The sequence below is a fragment of the Mus caroli genome, chromosome 1, assembly GCF_900094665.2.
Source record: "Mus caroli chromosome 1, CAROLI_EIJ_v1.1, whole genome shotgun sequence".
In the NCBI taxonomy this organism is placed as follows: Eukaryota; Metazoa; Chordata; class Mammalia; order Rodentia; family Muridae; genus Mus; species Mus caroli.
Genome location: NC_034570.1, coordinates 178,494,471 through 178,516,022, shown reverse-complemented (window position 1 = coordinate 178,516,022; position 21,552 = coordinate 178,494,471). Strand labels below are relative to the sequence as shown.

Here is a 21,552-nt window from a genome sequence, read left to right as displayed (position 1 = left end):
CTCTCACCGTCAGTTCTTCAACTCTAAATGACTCAGCCAATTGATGTGTTTGAAATTAGATTTGCCACAGTTGTAGAATCAAGTCTCTTCTTTGGTTCCTGTTGATGGGCAAAGCCTAAAACTGTGTGCTATGTACGCACAAGATGTTAGGGACACCTCAGGTGGGTCTGTGGGGTTAGGCTCTCCTTCACTAGTTCCATGAGCTTAATGGCCTAGTTACAAGGTAATCTCCATTCCCCAACTTGGGCAGAAACAAAGGTCGAAGAGCAGTCTCCTTGAAGACTTTGTGAGAACTGAGTTCTCGTTTGGTCAAAGGGCACCTTATGCATGTATGCAAACCACAACACATCTCATTGTTTTGTACAATTAATATGTGCCAAGAAGAATGTAAGAGAGAAACACCAGTACCCAGAGAGTCTCCCATGGTATAAATAACCACTGCCTCAGAGAACCTCTTTTGTCAAATAAAACACGGCATCATCTTAATGGTCCTCTTGACAACTGGTAATTACATCAGGAGACTCTGGAGTTGTAGTCATGAACTTCAAGAAGGAAACACCTTAACTTTGATAGTCCTACAGCCACTAAACCCTGGATCCGAGATAAAGACGTAATCAAATCACGAGTAGCTCCTTAGGAAACCCAGGGAGAAGAGACTCAGGTTTAGTTACATGGAGATCCTGATAACAGATGTCCTGTGAAGGAATCCAGGAGCAGAGGAAATTTCCTTGACAGCATCCTCAGGGTAGGGCTGATTAGCATTCCTCCATGCATAAACACCGAGCCTGTTGCTCTCCAGTGCTGCAGGTGGGGCTCAGCATCTGGAACCAGCTGCCCACCTTATCTGTTCCAGCCCATTCAGAAACACTGTGGGGAAGGCCTCTGACCCTGAGAACAGAGTGCCTGTATTCAAAGGCAAGTGAGTCATGGAAACGTGTGTCTTAATTACAAGTGTGGAATACCACTGTGAAAAAGATACTGTGACATGTTTGCTTTGTGGGTATTTTAAAGATGGTCCAGTTCCACGGCTGCCACACTAGAATATTTGAATGTCCTAGACTGGAAAGGTGAAATACATACCATTAAAATAGAGTATCATTCTCAGAAAATCTGGTTTAGTGGTTTGGAGGGTGGAGCTGAAGAATTTGATCTTAGGGCCTTGGGAAGGTTGCTCAGTGGTTAAGGCGTTTGACTCACAAGCAACAAGCATGATGCAGGACCAGAATTTGAGTTTCTACCCATCTACATGTCAAATGGGCAGGTAAGCTCACAGGCTAGGCAAATTAGCTGTAAGAATGAGCTCCATGTTCAGTAGAGAGGCTCTACCTCAATGAATAACATGAACAGTGAGAAAATTTTCTGGTGTCACCCTGGGGCCTCCACACACATGTACTCACATGTGCACACTGCACACACAGGTACTCACATGTGCATACTCTATATACATGCATTCATATGTACACAGTTCACACACATGCACTCACATGTGCATATTCCATACACATGCACTCACATGTGAATACTCCACACACAGGTACTCACATGTGTACACTCCACATACATGTACTCACATGTACACACTCCACACACATGTACTCACATGTGCATACTCCATATACATGTTCTCATATGTACACACTTCACACACATGTGCTCACATGTGTATACTCCACACACAGGTACTCATATGTGCACACTCCACAAACATGCACACATATGTGCATACTCCACACGCAGGTACTTATATGTGCACACTATATACATGCACTCACATGTGCATACTTACCTGTAGATGCATATGTGCTTGTATGCATGCAAACACACCTTCCATACACATCACATACACATTCTCAGAGAAAAGCAAAGAAGTCTGGACGTGGAGTAAGTTCTCAGGTAATGACATTTCCCTGCTTTGGGATGGAATACACTGTGGGGAGCACTGATGGGAACCAGGGATGATAATTTAGCCATGAGAAGCCCAAGTCACAGAAGAGCACTGTGCTGGTTTGAATAGGCATGACCCCATAGACTCATGTGTTTGAATGCTTGGCCATAGGTCATGGCACTGTTAGGAGATTTGGCCTTTTTGGAGTAGGTATGGCCTTGTTGGAGGAAATATGTTACTGTCGGGCTAGGCTTTGAGGTCTTCTATGTTCAGTCTACCCAATTTGGGAGATGGTCTCATCTTGGTTGCCTTCTGATCAAGAAGCAGCACTCTCAACTCTTCCAGTACCATGTCTGCCTGCATGCTGCCATGCTGTTAACTCTGAACCTCTGAGTTCAGGTGATTAAAGCTCTGAAACTCCAAGCCAGCCCCAACTAAGTGTTTTCCTTTATAAGAGTACTTTGGTCATGGTGTTTATTCACAGCAATAAACCTCCAAGGCAAGCAAGCCGTGAGGTCAAACCAGCTGATTAGAAAGAGGTTGTTGGTGAAACTTGGTGCTGAGACATGTAAGTGGAGACAGAGGTTCTCAGGAGACTAGGGATACAGCGGCTCTAGGAGCACCCCCAGGGGAAGGGAGCACTCCTAAAGCAAGGGACTATCTCCATGGGTAGCCAGCACTCGTATAGTCTTAGAAGTGATTGTTTTTCTTTGTACTTTCTGGAAATTTCTTCCTTTGAGAGTTTAGACAAAAACTGTCACGAGTACCAAGCTTCCCAGTTTGGCATAGCTTGCAAGAAGGATGAGGGCCCTGTTCTTGATTTTGTCCACATCCCTCCAAACATCTTGTTTCCAGATGGTAAAGCCCAATTCAGAAGCTTATATTATGAAAATACTAAAGGCTAACTAATGGCTAACTAATCTCTGATGGCTCTCATGAGATAAAAATTCCAAAGAGTTTGTCTTCAGGGGTCTTGGATTCAACTGGCGAATGCTACTACCAGCTTTCAACCTATCTTCTATTATGGAGTACCCGAAGAGAGAACCTAACAAGATGACTGAATAAGTCATATGGAGTCTTTATTTATCACTAGTGGGGCTGCCCCAAGCAGAGTAGCAGGAAGCAGCCTTGACTTCCACTTTCTTTGAGTTTTCAAAGACAAAACCCACATCTGTGACATATATAGAAAGACAGCTGTGGACATTTGCAGCGAGTCAGCATTTTACAGAAGCAGAGAGACAGCAGTTAAGTTGTCAGGCAGTTCTCATAAACTTTGAGTCAGGGATACATTATATAGGAATTTATAAGTGACCCAGAGACCAGTTTATTCTAGGAATTTATGGCTGGTGTAAATGACCAGAGACCAATTTACTCAAGGGGGTTTTAGCAGTTGTATTAACTTAGGATTACTATCATTAGATATTCTTTGCTCTGAAAGATGGCCTAATCGGCCATCACTGGAAAGAGAGGCCCATTGGACATGCAAACTTTATATGCCTCAGTACAGGGGAACGCCAGGGCCAAAAAAATGGGAATGGGTGGGTAGGGAAGTAGGGGGGAGGGTATGGGGGACTTTTGGGATAGCATTGGAAATGTAATTGAGGAAAAGATGTAATAAAAAAAATGTGCAAATAAATAAATAAATAAATAAATAAATAAAATGAAAAAAAAAAAAGATATTCTTTGCTCTGACCCACCCTGTTTTCTCCAGTGCTGGCTACATTTTCAGACCATTCCCAGGGCAATAGCTGGCCATTCATACAATCTGAGGTTTAAACATGTGGCCTGGCAAGTCCCTCTGCTTTCATGGCTCTGATGAAGCACACATCGCTTACGAAAAGTCATGGGACTGGGGGAACAGGTCTGGAGCAAGAATGGGATCAAACCTGGGAAATCTCATCCTGAGATTGGCAGCTCCCCTGCCCCTGGACTGCATGCCTCCCTGTACCCCCATATTTGCCCACTGGAAGAGGTCATGTAGCCTAGCAGCCAGGTTAGGATTCCTCTCCCCCTAGAAGGTAATATCCAGTAGCACCTGGAATTCCTCCTTATGCAAATGAGGCATCCCAAGCACCCTGGCCCCTGCCAATGCTTTCTACTCACCTCAAATCCCATACCCATTTCCCAAAGGTTTAAATAGCCTTTGCTCCCCAACCCCCATTAAAATGAGCTGTCTCTCTGAAGCCTGCTTGCAGGGAGTCTGTTCTTGCTGCAGCCTGAGGTCACTTAGTTCTGGCTATCATGTCACCTTTGCTTCCCCTCCCTAGATCCACTGGTTGTGATTGAAGGTAAGCCTCTATGGGGAGGGAAAGGGCGTGTGACCAGCAAGAAACAAGCAGTGGAGACCATGTTCTGAGCCAGGGAGGACCCATTCTTCCCCCTCATCATCCTGAGAAGGAAACTAGATCTGTGTAGGCATAGGAAGAGCCTGTACAAGAATGGAAAGCAAGCAGCCACTATCATTCCCCAAAGACATGAAGACACGGTTGCCCTTTCTCCACTGTTCCTGAGAGCAACAGGTCCAAGATACACCAGGAGATACCTAAAACCATAGGCTACAGGAATTATACAACAACGCTTTAACTATCTGTACCTTCACCTTCCACAAAGCTGAATGCCTAAGAGAACGCGGTCAGGGAGTGCAAAGCAAAACTGCAGGGATTTCTTGTCTTCCTAATTGTCTGATTATTCTTTTCATAGGTTTCAGTAATCTCAGCACATAACCTTTTTGTTCTTTACGCATTAAGCTGATAATATCTTCCCTTTTCTCCTAAAGGAAGAACATTACCGATGGGATGCTGCATATCCTGATTGCCAGCAACCCAATCCTTGTACCTTGAATAAAATATGGGTGATTTGAACACAAGTCCCATGAGAATGGGTCAGTTGATCTGGTAATAAGAGAACTGCAACTGAGAACAATATACCTCATGAAAACCCTGGGCCCCAAAGATGGCATGAGGCAGCATGAGGCTTTATTATGCTGTTCCTGAAGACCATAAAATTTAAAACTCATTAATTGTTTAGTTCTGGAACTTTCCACTCATTATTCAGAACCCAGTTGGCCTTGGATAACTAGAAACTGAAGAAAGGGAAGTCACAGCTCAGGAGGGGTATCCTGTGCCTAGAGACCCTGCACATGTGCATATGCTGAGAGACAGAGGGAGAAGACCAGCCTGAGTCCTCTCTGTACCCCTCACTGGTCAGCCACTTTTTTTCTCTTTCCCATGAATCTGTATTCTGCAAGATAAGACATCATCCATTACAATAAGAAAGGAAGTCAGTGCAAAGCCCCCAAAGCAATCACTGAAATGTGAGGACCAGGTGTGGCTCCCCGCATCAGTCAGCCCGTCTCTTAGGAAAGACTGCACTCCACGCTTTCAATTTTTTGGTTGGACAACTGCCACCTGCACACTGAAGTTCCCTTTGTAGCAATTAGTTTGTAATCAGAATAGCACAGTGGTCAGAAGGAATGCCCACTATGGTCTACTTTGCATTAGGAATGGATTCTGGAAACTTCGGGACAGGGTGGTCTTTTCCCATTTATGGAGCTAACGAAAGGGAATGTTTGACTATTTATGCTGTTAATGAAGAAATGGGAATGAGTCCTTGAAATGTCTCAGCTTTCTTACGGATTGCCCCAGTTTGTAAGAATATGTCTACTGTTGGGAAAATGCGCATAGGATTTTATGCAAGCCAGATATTGAGTTGCTCTGTGAAGACTAAGAAGAAAAGAAAAGAATAATATTATTTTCTAAGAAATAAAGGCAACATTTCTTCAGGGCACTCTAAGAATTCAAATAAAATTTCAAGTAGCATTTAAACAGTGAAGCCGTCACATCGTCATGATTTTTTTTTTTAACCTTAAAGTTAAAGACAAACCTTTCTTCTAAGATGAAATGCAGACAGGAGAATTGTACTTCTTCCTTTTAAAAACATGATTTTTAATATCAATGAAACTCGGAGAGGCAATACCTCCCGTGTTTCTCCCTTGGTAAAGCAGGAGAAATGAGATTTTTCATTTAATTATTTTTTTCAGTCTCTCTGCCTTGCCCCAGGATGCTCTAAAGATAGTACTTAATTGTGTGTGGGGGGCGTGTATGTCTATGTAAACCACAGGAGAGTGCTATGCAAATGCGCACGGCCACCAGCTCTTGGCTGCAGGCTTGTTGGGTGCTTACTAAGTGCACATCAAAGTTCCCTTCCTTCTTCTCCAAGGCTCAGAAGTTTGTGCCTCTTCTAAAGTGTTTTTATAAGCAGCAAGTTCACTGTCAAGACTATCAGCATAGAAAGTAAAGAAAACCTCACAAACTGTAACGGGAAATATATCCCTTTCTTTGGCTGAGGACACTTAATTTTATAAATGTGCAATGGAGTGTGCACACATATATAGACATGCACCCACCTCTGCCACATTGGGAACTATGCATTGCAGATGGACAAAGGTAGGAATTTAGTCACAGTTTGTGTGCACATATTTAAGACAGACACTAACACCATGGCTCTACTCTAGCTAAACACTTAGGAGAGAACATGAATAAAGTTAGGTGGGGTAGTGTGTGTTTTGAAAAGCATACTGTTTTATTAAGAACTTGAATGCATTTTATTGGCTGAGTTCACACACTTTATTACTGTCCCTGGGTTGAGATTTTTTTTCCAGGAAGGGGAAAAACAAAACAAAATGGCAGCACATTTGGAAGATATACACAGAAGGAAAACATTATGCACAACTATTCCAAAGATTCATAAGAACCGGGTGTAATATAAATTGTGTGGTTTTTAATATACTGAAGGCAAGGACGAGCCATCTGTTTATGTGGGAGAGTGTTCTTTTACAGAACACCATTCAACTCTATCCTAGATCTTCATTGAGGCTCTTATATTATCAAAAGGCAGTGAATCTCACCCTTCCTTCCACCCTCTGAACATCATAATATACCGTACTGGCCCATTCATTATAACTCCCACTTCATTTACATTTGTATTTCCATCTCTTCAAACTCTTCCAGTTTTTAAGACACACTGTGGTCCCTTGCATGTGTAAGTAGCTGCATTTTTGTATGCATTAAGCATCTACTTAAATCTTGCAGATTACTCAAGGTGAATGGATGGGGATCAGAAAGGAAATACCAAGCACACACTGAGGAGCTCTTTGAGCAAGGAACGGGAAATCCTACCTTTTTGAAAACTATTCGTTTTATCGTTATTATTTTTTTAAGTCACATGTTATCCTATGATGAAGAAAGGCCGACAGGCATGCAAGACCTTAGGCTCGCATTGTTGTGGCTCTGTGAAATGAACCAAGTCGTCTAGAGGGGCACAGACCTGCAGTCTGCTTCCCAGGCCCTAGAAGGAGGTTCAGGTTGAAATTAAAATGTAGACAAAAAAATTCTCAATCTTTTCTTTAAAAAGGCAAAGAAAGGGAGTGTGTAAAATCTGTTGTCACCAGGCCCGACTGTCTGCGCTCCTTCCTGGTACTACATGGTGGATGGAGGGAACTGACTCTCCCGTTGTCCCCTGACCTCTACACAAGTGCTGTTGCAAGTACAACCTTCCACATAAATATAAACAAACACGCATGATTTTTTTGAGTGAAAGAGAATACAGGTTCATGTGAACAAATTACATTTAGAATCTCAGACTCAGGTCAACTGAAGGAAATATCTACAGTAGCCTTTTTCTTTTAAGGCAGAGCCATGGCTTGAGCTAAGAGCTTCCTGGAATTGTCCCTCTCTCTTGGAGGGTGGGTGCTCTGAGAAGAGTGTCGCCCACACCGTCGGCTTACTTCCTTCTCTTAAATAGCAGGCGCTCTTCTCATTCGCCCTTCTTAACTGATTTTTTATTTTTTGATTAATACCTGCTTCCCATTTCTTCTGCAATGCACGAAAAGGGATATCTAATTATCTTTGAGCTCAGAGATAAAACTCCACTCACACCAATAGAAGGCCACATTCATGGTGAGGCAGTCTTATTTTACCAAATGTGTTAATGTTGGCTGTGCTTCTAAATATCACCTAAATGATGAGGAGAGCAGAGATTTGTTTCCACAAAAATTAATTGTTTTATGCAATGTAAGATTAGGACTTAGTCAAACTATCCTGTCAGAACCGTGTCAGGTTGTAAAAACAGGAAAAAAAAATCTTGTAATCAAATTCACCTTATTTATCGGTATATATTTGTTTCCCTTTTAAAGACTTTGTTTTTATTTTTTTAACATGTGTGTGTGTGTGTGTGTGTGTGTGTGTGTGTGTGCATGCATATGTGCAAACACAGGTGTGCGCAGTGTCCACGAGAACCAAAGAAGGTTTTACATTCCCTGGAGCAGGAGTCACAGGTGGTAGAGTGTCACCCCTGGCAGGGGCTACAAACCCCACTTCAGGCCTCTCGAGAGCAGCAAGTATTCTTAGCAGCTGAGCCACTCTCCCGATCCTTGCTTAAAAAGTGGGGGTCACAAACTATATGTTAAGGGCATAGTTTTTACAATAGAGATACTATACTTATAAATGACAAATTATCACTCTAAGAAAGTAACATGGCTCTCTATAAAACTTCTGAGTAACTATTTAGGCTCTATAAAAGCCTATGGTAAATATTTGGCCACATGTGATATTGCTATGTACACAGTACTGTGTACTATGTTTAGGCTCTGAGTTCAACTATATTCAGCCTGTCTTTGTTTTGTTTTGTTTTGCTTATAAAGTCCTGGGTTTTAACTGCTCTTCTCAATGACCTGTCTAAACTCTTGGTTGCAATAACTCATTGCAAACGGTGGCTAAAACAAAGAATTAGATATACTGAGACTTCATGACTTCAAGAGTGGATGCTATTTGTTCTATGCTGCAAAGACAAAATTGGCAAGAGGAAGACCAATAATTTGGATGGCTCCAATCTAATTTTAAATTAGATTGAATAATGATTATCCATGTAAAGGACACAGTCAAAACAATTTTCAAGACTGTTGTACACGTCCTAATACCAGTGCACGTGCTGCTGTTCACCTGATCTGCAAATACTTTACCTCAGCCATTTGGGCTACAAAATTTTACAAACCAAACATTGCTCCTGTCTTCATAGCTCATAAATGTTTGATATTTCTGGCAGAACTAAACAGAAATAAGAAATAAGAGTTCTGGGTTTTAGAAATAGCTAAAAGAGTTTTTAACTATCACCCACACATGAAAAGGATACAGACTGTTCTGTCAAAGACTGAGTTATGAACACATTCATTTATTTACTGTGTGGGCACATGTGTGCTGGTCAGAGGAGACAGTTCGCAGGAGTCATTTCTTTGTTTCCACATTTGGAGACGGGGCCTCACTTGTTGTTTCTGGTTCTGTACCACATGAGCAGGCTAGTGCTCCAGGCTAGCTGGCCTGTGATGTGAGCTTCTGGCCGATTCTTCTGTCTGCACCCCCATCTTGCTAAGGTGGTCTGGGACATAGATGTGCTCTGCTGCATCCTGATTCTTACACAGGCTCCAAGGCTTGCTCTTGTGTTGTCAGGCTGGGGAAGCTAAGTGCTTTCACCTGCTCAGCCATTCCCCCACGCCCCCAAGCTGGCCCTGAGTTATATACATTTTAAACATGATTTCATTGATCTAGATTTCTTGATATTTATATCAAAATAAAATGTCCATATTAATTTTGCTGGTAAGAGCAATTTTCTTGCATCTCCTTTAATGAATTGTGTTTTCAAAAGTTTGGGTCCCTATACCATTCTTTTGAAACAGGAAAGAGATGGACTGGAGAGATGACTCAGCAATTAAGAGCTTGTACTGCTTTTGCAGAGGACCCTGGTTCTGTTCTGAGCACCCACGTGGTGCCCCAAACAAGCCATTACTTCAGTTCTATGGAATTTGATACCTTCTTCTGATCTCTGTTGGCACCAGACATGCATGGGATACACACATATACTTGCAAATAAAACATGGATACATATAAAAATAAATAAATAAACCTTAAAAGATAAAAAAATAAAATAAGAGCAGGACAGACTTAATAGAAACGTTTTTATATGTCTAGTCTCCACATTCCACATTCGTAGCCTGCACAGGGTAACAGAACGGTCACTAGCTATGCAAATAAACATAGTTCTATCAGGTGGAAGTCAACCAGGTGGAATCCTCAGCCAGCCCAATTCATGGAGGTGAAAACTGAGGGTCAGGTGCAGGTATGCTGGGCATTTGCCCTCAGTGACCCTGGCAGCTAGTCAAAGAAGTGCATTGAAATCCATGTTTGTATGACTTCACGGTCTGTGGTTCTATGATATAGGCTCGAACCCCACCCTTACTGTGGATTCTGCTTTGTAGGTAGTGAGGGTGGGGAGGGGCTGTGGAAAGACTCTCAAGGCAGATCTACTTGTAGCCACTTTCCAGGCCTCTCTTTTCTGTTTTCAGAGAACACATTTCAGAAAACAATGGCTTCCCAAGCCTTATATTTCTGTGGCACTTGTAAGTTGTAGTTATCCCAATCAATTCGAAGGTTGAAATCACCAATTGTTCATTGCCAGAGAGAGCTGGATGGAGTTTGGAAGCACGGGAGGCCCCGAGTTCCTTCCATGCTCACGTCGAAGCCATTTACATAAACAGAGGAAAGCGATTCCTTCTGCAAAAACCACGAAACATTCATAAAAAACCCAAACCCCTGGCTGTTGCCCGTCAGTGTGAAGTGTGTCAGTAATCATTTTAAACTATGCCCTTTCATACCTCTCCCGTCTCTTTCTGCCTTCTGAGTAGGTCTTTGATGTCACAAAGACAGTTTCAGACAAGATTCCAGCTCATCTGGAAAAAAAAAAGGCTTAAGTCTGGAGGCAAAATGCAGTGTATTTAAAATTTATACACTCCATAATGCCTTTGTTCTGAACTTGAAGATCCCGCAAAACTTGGGAGCTCCTCTGGCCTCCCTCCTGAAGCTCATTTCTCCCTGTTCTGCTTATTATCCAGCCGCCGTGGCTTGAGCAGGCGCTTCCACCATTTAACTACATGCAGAGTCATGGCTGACCCCTTCTGATCAATTGCCAATCTATACAGGTTTGACTGATAAAAGAGCCAATTAGATTTAAGCAAATTAAGGGACATCACCAATGTCAACCACTTATTAAACTGAACACCGAATTCCATGCATACAAAACACAGATGCACCAAGCCCCATTAAGCGCTGAAATCCTAACCCCATTAGTAACTCCAGACCTTGGTGGGGTAAAGGTCACAGGGAGGTTTCATATTTATGGATTAACATTTGGATTCCTTTTTTTATTTTTTTAACTCTTTGCCTAGAACTCTTGAACCTGGACCATAATGGTATTCAAGAGTTTGGGTTAAAGCGATCTTTCATTTCCCAGAATATCTTAGTCCCAAGTAGGAGTATTATGTTTTAGAAATAATACAAAACGCAGTGAGTGTAGGATTTTGGAATTCTGAGTGCATGGAGGGGGGGTAGGACTGTGCTCCTCAGATGAAAGCAAGACATACTGCATAAAGATCCTAAACACTAAAACTTATTTCTTCTTACATACAAGGGTATTTTAGCTATTGGCACCATTACTCTATATACTTAGCTCTCAGGAGCAATCACTGTCTTCCATTCCTAAGTTCAGAGAACATGGGTTCATCAGATTTCTCTTTTGTGCATGTGTGTCTCTGTTCATGTGTCAGCACGTGTGTCCATGTACACGTGGAAGCCAGAGGTCGACACCAGGAGTCTTCCTTGATTATATTCCTCCTTGTGTCTGGAGATAGGGTCTCTCTCTGAACCTAGAGCCCTCTAACTCAGCTAGGCGAGCTAGTCGATCTGCTCCTCAGGGCTGGCTTTCTACATGTGAGGTCTCATCCCGGTTAGAACCGGGTTCTGGAGATTGAGTCAGGCCCTCACGCTTGTACAGCAAGTCCTTGACTCACTGAATCATCTCTCCAACCTTATACCTGTCACTCACAAGCCATCATTTCCCCATCAATAAGAGAGTTGGATACTAGCAGAAGAGATGCCTCTTCAGCATCAGCTAAGAAATGAGAAAAGTGTGTGTGTGTGTGTGTCCAGCAGGGGGCATCAGATTCCTTGGTCCTTGATTTACAGGTAGTTGTGAGTCACCTGACATACATGGTGGGAACCAAACTCTGAAAGGTTCTTTGAAAGAGTGGTTTGCACTCTTAAGTGTGGAGCCATTTCTCCAGTCTGGCATTTAGAATTCTTCATACTGCATGCCCTTGTCTCCTTTGTCTAGATTCCTGCATAAGCTAAGGCGTATTCATCTTATACTCATTGGAGAAAATGTAACTGAGCTCATGAAATGTGGAGCTGTTTCCTACATTAATTCTCTGCAGCTAGATTTACATGGCTATGGCCTTTCTCCACTGGAAAGCTGTGCACAGAGGAGGTCACAGCTGTGCAAGGAGGAGGTCACAGCTGTGCACTGAGGAAGTAACAGCTGTGCATAGAGGAGGTCACAGCTGTGCACAGAGGAGGTCACAGCTGTGCACAGAGGAGGTCACAGCTGTGCACAGAGTAGGTCACAGCTATGCACGGAGGAGGTCACAGCTGTTTACAGGTCCCATCTGTGCACAGAGTAGGTCACAGCTGTGCACAGAGGAGGTCACGGCTGTGCACAGAGTAGGTCACAGCTGTAAACTGAGGAGGTCACAGCTGTGCACAGAGGAGGTCACAGCTGTGCAAGGAGGAGATCACAGCTGTTCACAGAAGAGGTCACAGCTGTGCACAGAGTAGGTCACAGCTGTGCACAGAGGAGGTCACAGCTGTGCACGGAGGAGGTCACAGCTGTTCACAGAAGAGGTCACAGATGTGCACAGAGTAGGTCACAGCTGTGCACTGAGGAGGTCACAACTGTGCACAGAGTAGGTCACAGCTGTGTACTCAGGAGGTCACAGCTGTGCACAGAGTAGGTCACAGCTGTACATTGAGGAGGTCACAGCTGTGCGCACGGAGGCGGGCACAGCTTTGGCAATGACTATCACATAAAGGTCCTCAGGTAGAAACTGGGTCTACAAGAAACTTAGGAATGATAACCCAATAGCTTAAGGGCTATTAAGCTATTTATCTAAGTTTGTGCATGCAGTATAAGCATATGTGTGTGCAGATGCATATACATATACACAAGAGCATGCTAGAGGAGGATACCAGGTCTCTGATGGAACTACAGTTAGCTGTTCTAGCTAGGCTGCCTGATGGCAAACCATCTAAAACAATCCTCTGGTCTTATTCCCCTACAGTTCTGGGTGACAGGCATTGAAAGCTATGTGGACCAGTCTGTGTGCTTGCTGGGGATCTGAATTCAGGCCTTCACACAGCATAACAAGCAGGTTCCCTGTGAGCCACGTCCTCAGCCCCTCGTTAAGCTGACCTGACCAACTTATTCATGCTCTCACCAATTATTCATCACACACCTACCTCGTGCCAAGTCTGATTTAGGCACTGAAGATAAAAATGAACAGGGCCCAGTCCCTGCTATGTAGGATCTTATCGGCAGAAACTGTGATGGTCAAATTAAACAGATGACTTCAATACACGTGAGTGTATTCTGGGATGTGGACTGAATCTCAGACTAGGTTGGCAAGAGATAGCATGCTGATGAACTGATGAAATACGTGAATGTATTCATATAGGTGTGTGTGTGGGGGGGGTATGTGTGGGGTATATGTGTACTGTCTGTGTGTGTGTGTGGTATGTGGTGTGTGTGGTGTATGTGTGGTGTGTGTGTGTGTATGGTGTGTGGGGTATATGGTATGTGTGGTGTGTGTGTGTATGTGTGTAGTATGTGTGGTTTTTAGTGTGTATGGTATGTGTGTGGTGTGTGTGGTGTATGTGTGTGGTATACGTGTACCGTCTGTGTGTGTGTGTGATATATGTGTATTGTCTATGTGTGATGTGTGTATGTGTATGGTGTATGTGTGTGGTGTATGTGGTGTGTGTGTATGTGTGTGTGGTGTATGTGGCATGTGTGTATGTGTTTATGGTGTGTAATGTGCATGGTGTGTGTGTGTGTGTGTGTGTGTGTGTGTGTTGTGTGTATGTGTGTATGTGGTATGCAGTGTGTAGTGTGCATAGTGTGTGTGTGGTGTATGTGTGTGGTGTGTGTGGTGTATATGTATGTGTGTAATGTGCATGGTGTGTATGTGTGGTGTGTATGTATGTGTGTGGGTGGTATGTGGTGTGTAGTGTGCATAGTGTGTGTGTATGGGTGTGTTGTGTGTATGGTGTGTAATGTGCATGGTGTATGTGGTGTGTGTGTGGTATGTATATGTACGTGTGTATGAGTGCATGTGCATGTGAGTGTGTGGTGTGTATGTATATATCTGCTTTGAAAGGGCTTTAGTGCTCATATGCGTGTGTGGAGACAAGAAGAAGACATTGGTATCTTGCTACAGCCTTCTCCCCTTTATTTCCCTGAGTCAGAGGGTTTGCTGAGCCTTGATCTGACTCTTTTGTTCTCTGGTGAGTGCTCAGTTGGAAGTACCTACTGCCTCATGTTCCACACCCAGGCACTGGGGTTTCAGGCATGCGGTCAAGCCCAGCTTTTACATAGGAGCTGACCATTCAAACACAGGTCCTCACGGTTCTGCACTAAGCACTCGCCCGTGCTGAGCCACCGCTCCAGGCCTGCCCACCAGGTCACATTTGATACAGCAACCACTAGGTAAAGGAAAACCATCGGCATCCTCCCAACCCCCCAAAACTTTCTCTAATGAGACTTTTTTCATGTATCTGAAAAGAAACCATAGCTCAGGCTACTTTGTTTCAAACCTCACATTACCCAGCATAGAAAGACACTGAAAACTCAGTCTCACCATAGAGATGGACCACGGAAAACAAAGGCCCGACAGAGGCTGTACCCAGCAAACAGGACTGGAAATCAGGGACTGCCCAGAAGCGTCTCTGCCAGTTGGCTCCCTCCTGCCTGCTGCTTCATTTACTGCCCATTTCCGTATGAAGCAGGGCTCACTGGAAGGCATGCAAGACTTCTTTAATAACTCTCAGCACTAATTTAATTCTACTTAAACACACATATTCTACTGAATGCCACATGCTTTTCGGCGTGATTTTTATGTGTAAATCATGATAATCCGTTTTCAGCTCATTAAGTAAAAGGAAGCATGAACTAAAACCTATTTAATCAATGAGGTATCACCTTTAAACGGCCACAAGGTCATAAAAGAGATCATTTTGAAGCAATAAGTTTCCTAATTGTGATCAACAACAACCTAACGATGGGAGAAAGAAAGTCTTGGTGGTGGCAATAAGGAAGTAAAAGATGATCTGTCCCCACAGACACCACTTCCTCTTTGGGTGAAGGGTCACCTCCCAAATCTGGACCTCTGGGCACTCACTTTCAGTGGTTGCGCTGGTCCTGGATGGTGCAAACCACCGGAGAGCCTCAGTTCACAGTGGGTCTCAGCTCTGCCACACACCTCATAAAACAATGACTTATTTATACTATTTCTGTTGATCCTTGTATTCACAAACACAAGCATGTGTGTGTACTTTGTGACCAATAAGCATGCACTATCATAACTGAGTGATTAGCACATACAGAAAAGAACTTGTTAGATCATACAGGCCCAACTGCCCCATGGACAATGTATGAAATGAGCTCCTTTGCCATAAGCCGAGAATGATCTAAGTCGGAGTGTGTGCCGTAAAAGGAACATATAGTTAGTTAAGGTTCTTCGACGCCAGGAAGTTTGGCTGCAGGGCAGACATGAGATCGCCTTGGTCGTTCTGCTGAAGTATTTTCTGAAAGCCCACATTCCCAAGCTGAATGTCTCTTACTTGGAATGTGCATTCTATTCAGGATCTAGGAATATCAAACTGAGGTGCGGGGGGGGGGGGGGGGGGGGGAGGGAGGAGATTTCTTCTTAGCCCTTAGACCTCACAAGTAGTTAGGGTATGAGATGGAGCTGACTGCATATCTAAGATCAATAATTATGGTTGTTCCAAACTATACCAATTTTGAATAGAAATATTTAAAACGAACATACCCAGAATGCATTGGACTTCACACAGGAATGGGGGGAGGAGTGTTTGATAGGATGAAGTGTTTGTGCTGCGTGTGAATGAGAGTCTGACTGTAAAAGCTACGTTCTGCCCTTTACAAGAGGACCTATAATTAAAACCGATACTGCCAATATGTTCTGCAAAGGGGTGGCACCTTTTCACAATTCTCCAATAAACCCCGAGTACTGGTGCTCCTGTCTCTTCCATATATACTGCCAACATTGAAAAGGGCTTAACAAAATGCAGCAAATTGAAGAAATAAGAAAACAAACAAAAATAAACAACAAATAAAACATTTACTAATGTTTTTAAGATATGGACATCAGAGATATCTGTGTATACAGATACACACACACATACACAAAGTAAAAACAAACAAACAATCAAACAAACAAGACCCATTAATCAATAAGGAGTTTTCAAAAAAGAAAATTTCCTAAATATGCAAAACTACAGCAGAGCCCTTCAATTCTAAAAGACAGAGTTCACTTGCCACTCTATTCTTGGTCCTCCTGTTTAAAACCAGAAAGCCAACCACAGACTTCACAGACTCACCCCCGGGAGGCATTTCAAGGGAAACACGGTCACTGAGCACACTCCCTCTGCTGTTGGAAGCATTCACTTGTACCGTGTAGTGCGAGCAAGGAACCAGTCTGTCCACCAGCACCCAGAGCCGGCTTCCTTCGCTGCTGCGGATGGTTTTTGTACCACTGAGAAGGGTGTAGTTGTCACCTGCTGATTGAAGAGGAAAATTACACTTAACGGATTTCTTCTGCAGTTGCCTGAGTATTTTCTGGGGTTGGTTTCATGTTTCATGAAATGGCCACATATAAAATATATTCTCACAGGTCTTGGCCAAAGTGCAAAGGAAAGAATGCCTGCTGACTGTTGGAGAGACCCAGGCTTAGAACCTGTGCTTAGCTTTTTTAGTAACGCGCCTTCTCCTGAGATACCCAATGTTTTTTTTTTGAGTATTGAGCTTTTATCTGTGAGCTTGAGGTGGGTGATTGTCATACAGTATCACCATGAAAGTCAGCTGAGATCTTTTTTTTCCTGCACCCAGCATAAAATATCTGCTCAAATCTGCCTGTTATTTGGTGTTTGGGGGCTTCTGAGCATGATGTGTATAATAGCACATAGCCAAGAAGTATTCTGTGTATGTGGCTCATCAATGTATATAGTCTGATTAACTGCCTGTGAACAAATCTACCCAGCTCTCCCATTACAACGAGGTGACAATACTGGTTGCTGCTTCTGTTTTGCTATATAATCCACACGAATTCACACTCGCAAGACAAATATAATCCATTCAGTTTTCACCCACCAGACAAATGTAATCCACTCAATTCACACTCACAAGACAAATGTAATCTGTACAACTCACACTCACAAGACAGGTGTAATCCACTCAATTCACACTTGCAAGACAAACGTAATCTGTACAATTTGCACCTGTAAGAGAAATACAAGAAAACTGGCATGGGTTTAAAATTAAGTACCTGGCATCCTGCTTCGTCAGTGGCTACTAACTCCGTGCTAATCATCAAAATCTGTTGTCATTCAATTAAAATCTAGTGTTGTTCCAACACAAATCTCACCTTATCACATCATTTTTATTCTACCAGATAACATTCCAAATTCTAAGACTAACAAGAGTCTGATATCTGCTTAGGGTGTAGCCATTTCATGTAACATTGGTGGGACAGATAAGATTAGGCAAATACAAAAAATGTCTTTAAAGTTATTTATAAATATTTATAATAATTTATAGCTGAAGGAAGTAGCTAAAATTTTTATTGTGACAGTGTATGCACAGTTAAGTGTCTTCTGTGGCCACAAGAAATCCTGAAGACCACACAATAACTTGTCAGTTTGGTCTTGAAATTGGTACAACCAAAGGTATGGCTATTCCAGAGAGAATAACACTGTTGATGGACCAGAGCGCTGGGAAATGTAGTTGTTATTTATTTTCAATAAAGAAGTATTTTAAGTTTATGGAGGGACACCAAGTCTGAGATGGAAATAGGAACTCTATCCTGCCATATATGCAATGCAGTAATCACAGAGTTCTAATTTTTAAGGCTTCACTTTGTTTGGCTTTCTTTCCTAATTGTGTCATTTGAGCCTTCTGAGGTTCTTCATGGCTATGGGGCTCTATTGAACAGTGCTGAATGCCAACTGTATGCAAGGAGACAAGATGACTCCTCAAAAGCATAAAGTGTGAGCCCTGTACCCGAGAAGTCTGCTAAGAGGGCATGCAGGTCCTGTCTGGTCATTGTCTCAGGATGATCTCATGGTCAGCATCAGGATATTTTCAGGTCCCAGGATGCCCAGCTCCTTGGAAGCAATTTTACTAATGGCCAAAATGAAGACTGCTGTTGTCACAAGCTCAGCTGTAAAATTCCAAAAAGGTCACCTTATCCTACTGAGACCCAGACAGATGCTCATCTGGCAAGGAAGTTGTATAATTTGCACATTGAATAAAAGATTGAGAATTGTAAAACATCGACAAAATTCTACAATTATGCCACAAGAGCATAATTTTACCTATTTCTAGCCAGGTGTGAACACAAGAGTAAGCATCTATGCTCAAAACACCGGAGAAGGTGTCCTCCTTGCGTTGGGTTTGTTTATTTGTATTGGAAGCAATTTTTTGAGCTGTAAAAGAGACCCCGTCAGGAGCTTTGAAAATGGCATGGCAGAGAGAAATATATTAAGTACCACTTTACTCTAAGTTTGCCATATAACAACATTAATACATGGTAATTATACAATTAGTTGTAACGTTAGTTTCTAGCTATAGAACAATGATTACTGAGTAATTATAAGAAGTATATAATTACTCAATAATTATGAGAAGGAAGCAATTATATAACCATTTTGCTCAGCTCAAAAAAAAAAAAAAATGGCACACGTGTATCTTCAGGAGCATGCAGCCGAGTGAGTACAACCTTCCCTCGTGCCTCCACAAACACATGGTTCAGTTCAGAGGACCGAGAGTGAAGGCCAGGATTTCCACTCTCCAGAGCTCAAAAATCCTTGGTTCAAAACCTGATGTGGATCTACAGATGAGAGTACCTTCTTCATCCCGCCACCCCACGCTACCCTTTCTCTTTCATCTTCATGACTCTGGGCTCCCAGATAAAGGGAGCAGGTTGTTAAAATGCACAGCCCAGCATTGCACCTCTGGACTGAGCCGTGCTTTAGCGTCTTCCTCTGCCTGTACACGGTTTCCTGTGGGCTGGACAGGTGGGTCTGCTTTGGTCAGTCTCAAAAACTAAGCCAGGAAGCCTAAGGTGATAAGCAGTCCACCACAGTCCTCCCTTCCTGTTGGCTCTGCCTTGGGTGACCCAGGCTCCATGGGAGGGAGTAACTGTGGGAGAGTGGGTCCCCGTAAGTTTTTGGGTTTGGGAACCAGAGTTTGCTGTACTCTGAACCCCAGTGTTGCAATGTTTAACAGAGCCTCTCCGATCCACACTGCTCTAGCTTAACACAAGGCACTGGACTTCAAGAGCAGCCGGGAGAGCCAGAGTCTTTGTAGAATGGGCTGTTTTTAGCAGTAATCCATGGTTTATCCACTTTGGAGTCACTTTGGGCCATTTCATAAATATGTGCACGACTGAGTTCCACGCAAACCTACTGAGTGAGGAGGAGATCAGTACAGGAAGCAGAAATCACCGGACGTGTTGATTCATCAACTCTGTGAAGTCTAAGAGCCACCAGCTGAGTTAGTTATCTGTGGTGATGCTATTTTTAAAGATGTATTTATTTTATGTGTATGAGTGCTCTACCTGTATTTATGTTTGTGCACCATGTGTGTGTCTGATGCCCAGAGTCTGATGCCTGGAGTTATAGATAGTTGTGACCCACCAAGTGGGAAATGGGAACCAAACCTGGATCCTATATAAGAGCAGTCAGTGCTCTCAACTTCTGAACCACTGCTCTGGCTCCAACAATTAGGGCAATCTTAGGGCAATGATCACAGTTCATTTCCTCTGTTTCTAAAAGTAGCAGGACCACACGTGGCTTCCTATCTAAAAAAAAAAAAAAAAAAAGCTTTTGACTCTGGATGTAGGCTATCTATAAAATGTTTATTCCATTAGTAAATTAGCTATACAAAGAAAGAGTATAGTATATACACATATCACTCACACAAACACACACACACACACAGAGTTGATATATAAACAAGACCTATCTTTGAAAGCTACAAAGTCTAATACAACTGCTGTATGAGAACTTTTAATGTATGCATGAAAGAACTTCAAAATGAGTTATAGGCTATCATCGTGGTAGCTAGAATGACAGTAACTTCACGACTGTGGTAGCTATGATGACAGTAACTTCACGACTTCTGACTTGGTGTTTTCTTCTCCTTTTGTGTCTCTCTCCTTCATGGTTCAGGGAGTGGAAACAGACATATTACATCACAAGGAGGGAACAAGTTTTATATAGATCTTCGAAGTGACATATTATTATTGCTATTGTTTTATGTGTATGTGTATTCTCTGTGCTGTTATATGCATGTGTGTGCAAAGGACAAGAAGTCAACAGTTTCCTCGGAGCTGGAGTTTCAGGCACTCCTGAGGTCCTCAGGAGGGCACTGGGAACTGTGTTGCCATTCCCTGGAAGGGCAGCATGACCTCTTGATCACGGAGTCATTTCTCAGGCCCCCCATCACATAAAGGGAAAAAACCATTTGTGGCTAGTTAACTGCAACTAGTTCCTAGAGATATGACACCCTCTTCTAACCTCCTACGTACTAGGCAAAGGTAAGACACAGTGCACAGACACACATCGAGGCAAATCACTTATACACATAAAAAATAAAAATCAATCAATCTTTAAAAATAAGGAATGGCTCTAGCTACTTCAGGCTATCCAAGTTTTGAGGAGTCTTCAGACGTGTTAAGTCATCCGGTTTTACCTTCCAATTTTATTCTGAAGAAAGAGAGAGAAAGAGAGAGACATAGAGAGAGAGAGAGAGATACAGAGACATAGACAAAGAGACAGACCAAGAGAGGAGGAAATAGCCCAAGTCTGTGTCACGAGGTTCAACAGCAGACCGACAGGTTCACCTGCTGCTCCTAGCTTCGAAGGGAACGCCGGCTAAAACACTAACCGAATCAATGGGCATTTTCTAGGGAGAAAACGTCAATACTCTTCTTTGTTTAATAGCAGAATATTTCCTATGCAATTATTTTGTTCAGTGAGACCCAATGTAGTGGGTGTTGCTTTTGTGTGTCAGATTCAGGATGTAAAGACGGTTATTGTCCTGGGACACCATCCTATGGGATTCTCTTGATTGAAATCACGTACGTAGGTATCCTTCCTCATTCTCGTAATGTTCATTGTCACAAAAATTTTAATGCACCATATATTCCATAATTTTTTCCTCTGTACAGTGCCGCTCTGACCTTTTCAATATTCTATAATTTGACTGGCTGGCCATTTCTGTTCTCTTCCTTTTTACAGCCTTATTAACTTGTAGGAAGGAGGTGAGTCAAACCACCAATCAGAGTCCATAATATTGCAAAGGTCAGTGTGGTTGTGCGGTGCCCTCACACACGGGGACTGCACGGCGAGCATTAACATCCTGATATCTTATTCATGTGACAAAGACTGTAACAAGAACAGAAAACGGCACAACATGAATCCATTCTC

At 42.8% G+C, this 21,552-nt stretch overlaps 1 protein-coding gene across 1 annotated transcript in view; it reads right to left on the bottom strand.

Moving 5' to 3' along the window:
* Window positions 1–21,552, bottom strand: part of Ush2a (usherin) — a 673,376-nt gene that overhangs the window by 263,924 nt on the left and 387,900 nt on the right. Inside the window, exon 37 of the mRNA XM_021165303.2 lies at window positions 16,444–16,623. Coding sequence (XP_021020962.1) covers window positions 16,444–16,623 — 180 coding nt within the window. The remainder of the gene's footprint in view (window positions 1–16,443; window positions 16,624–21,552) is intronic.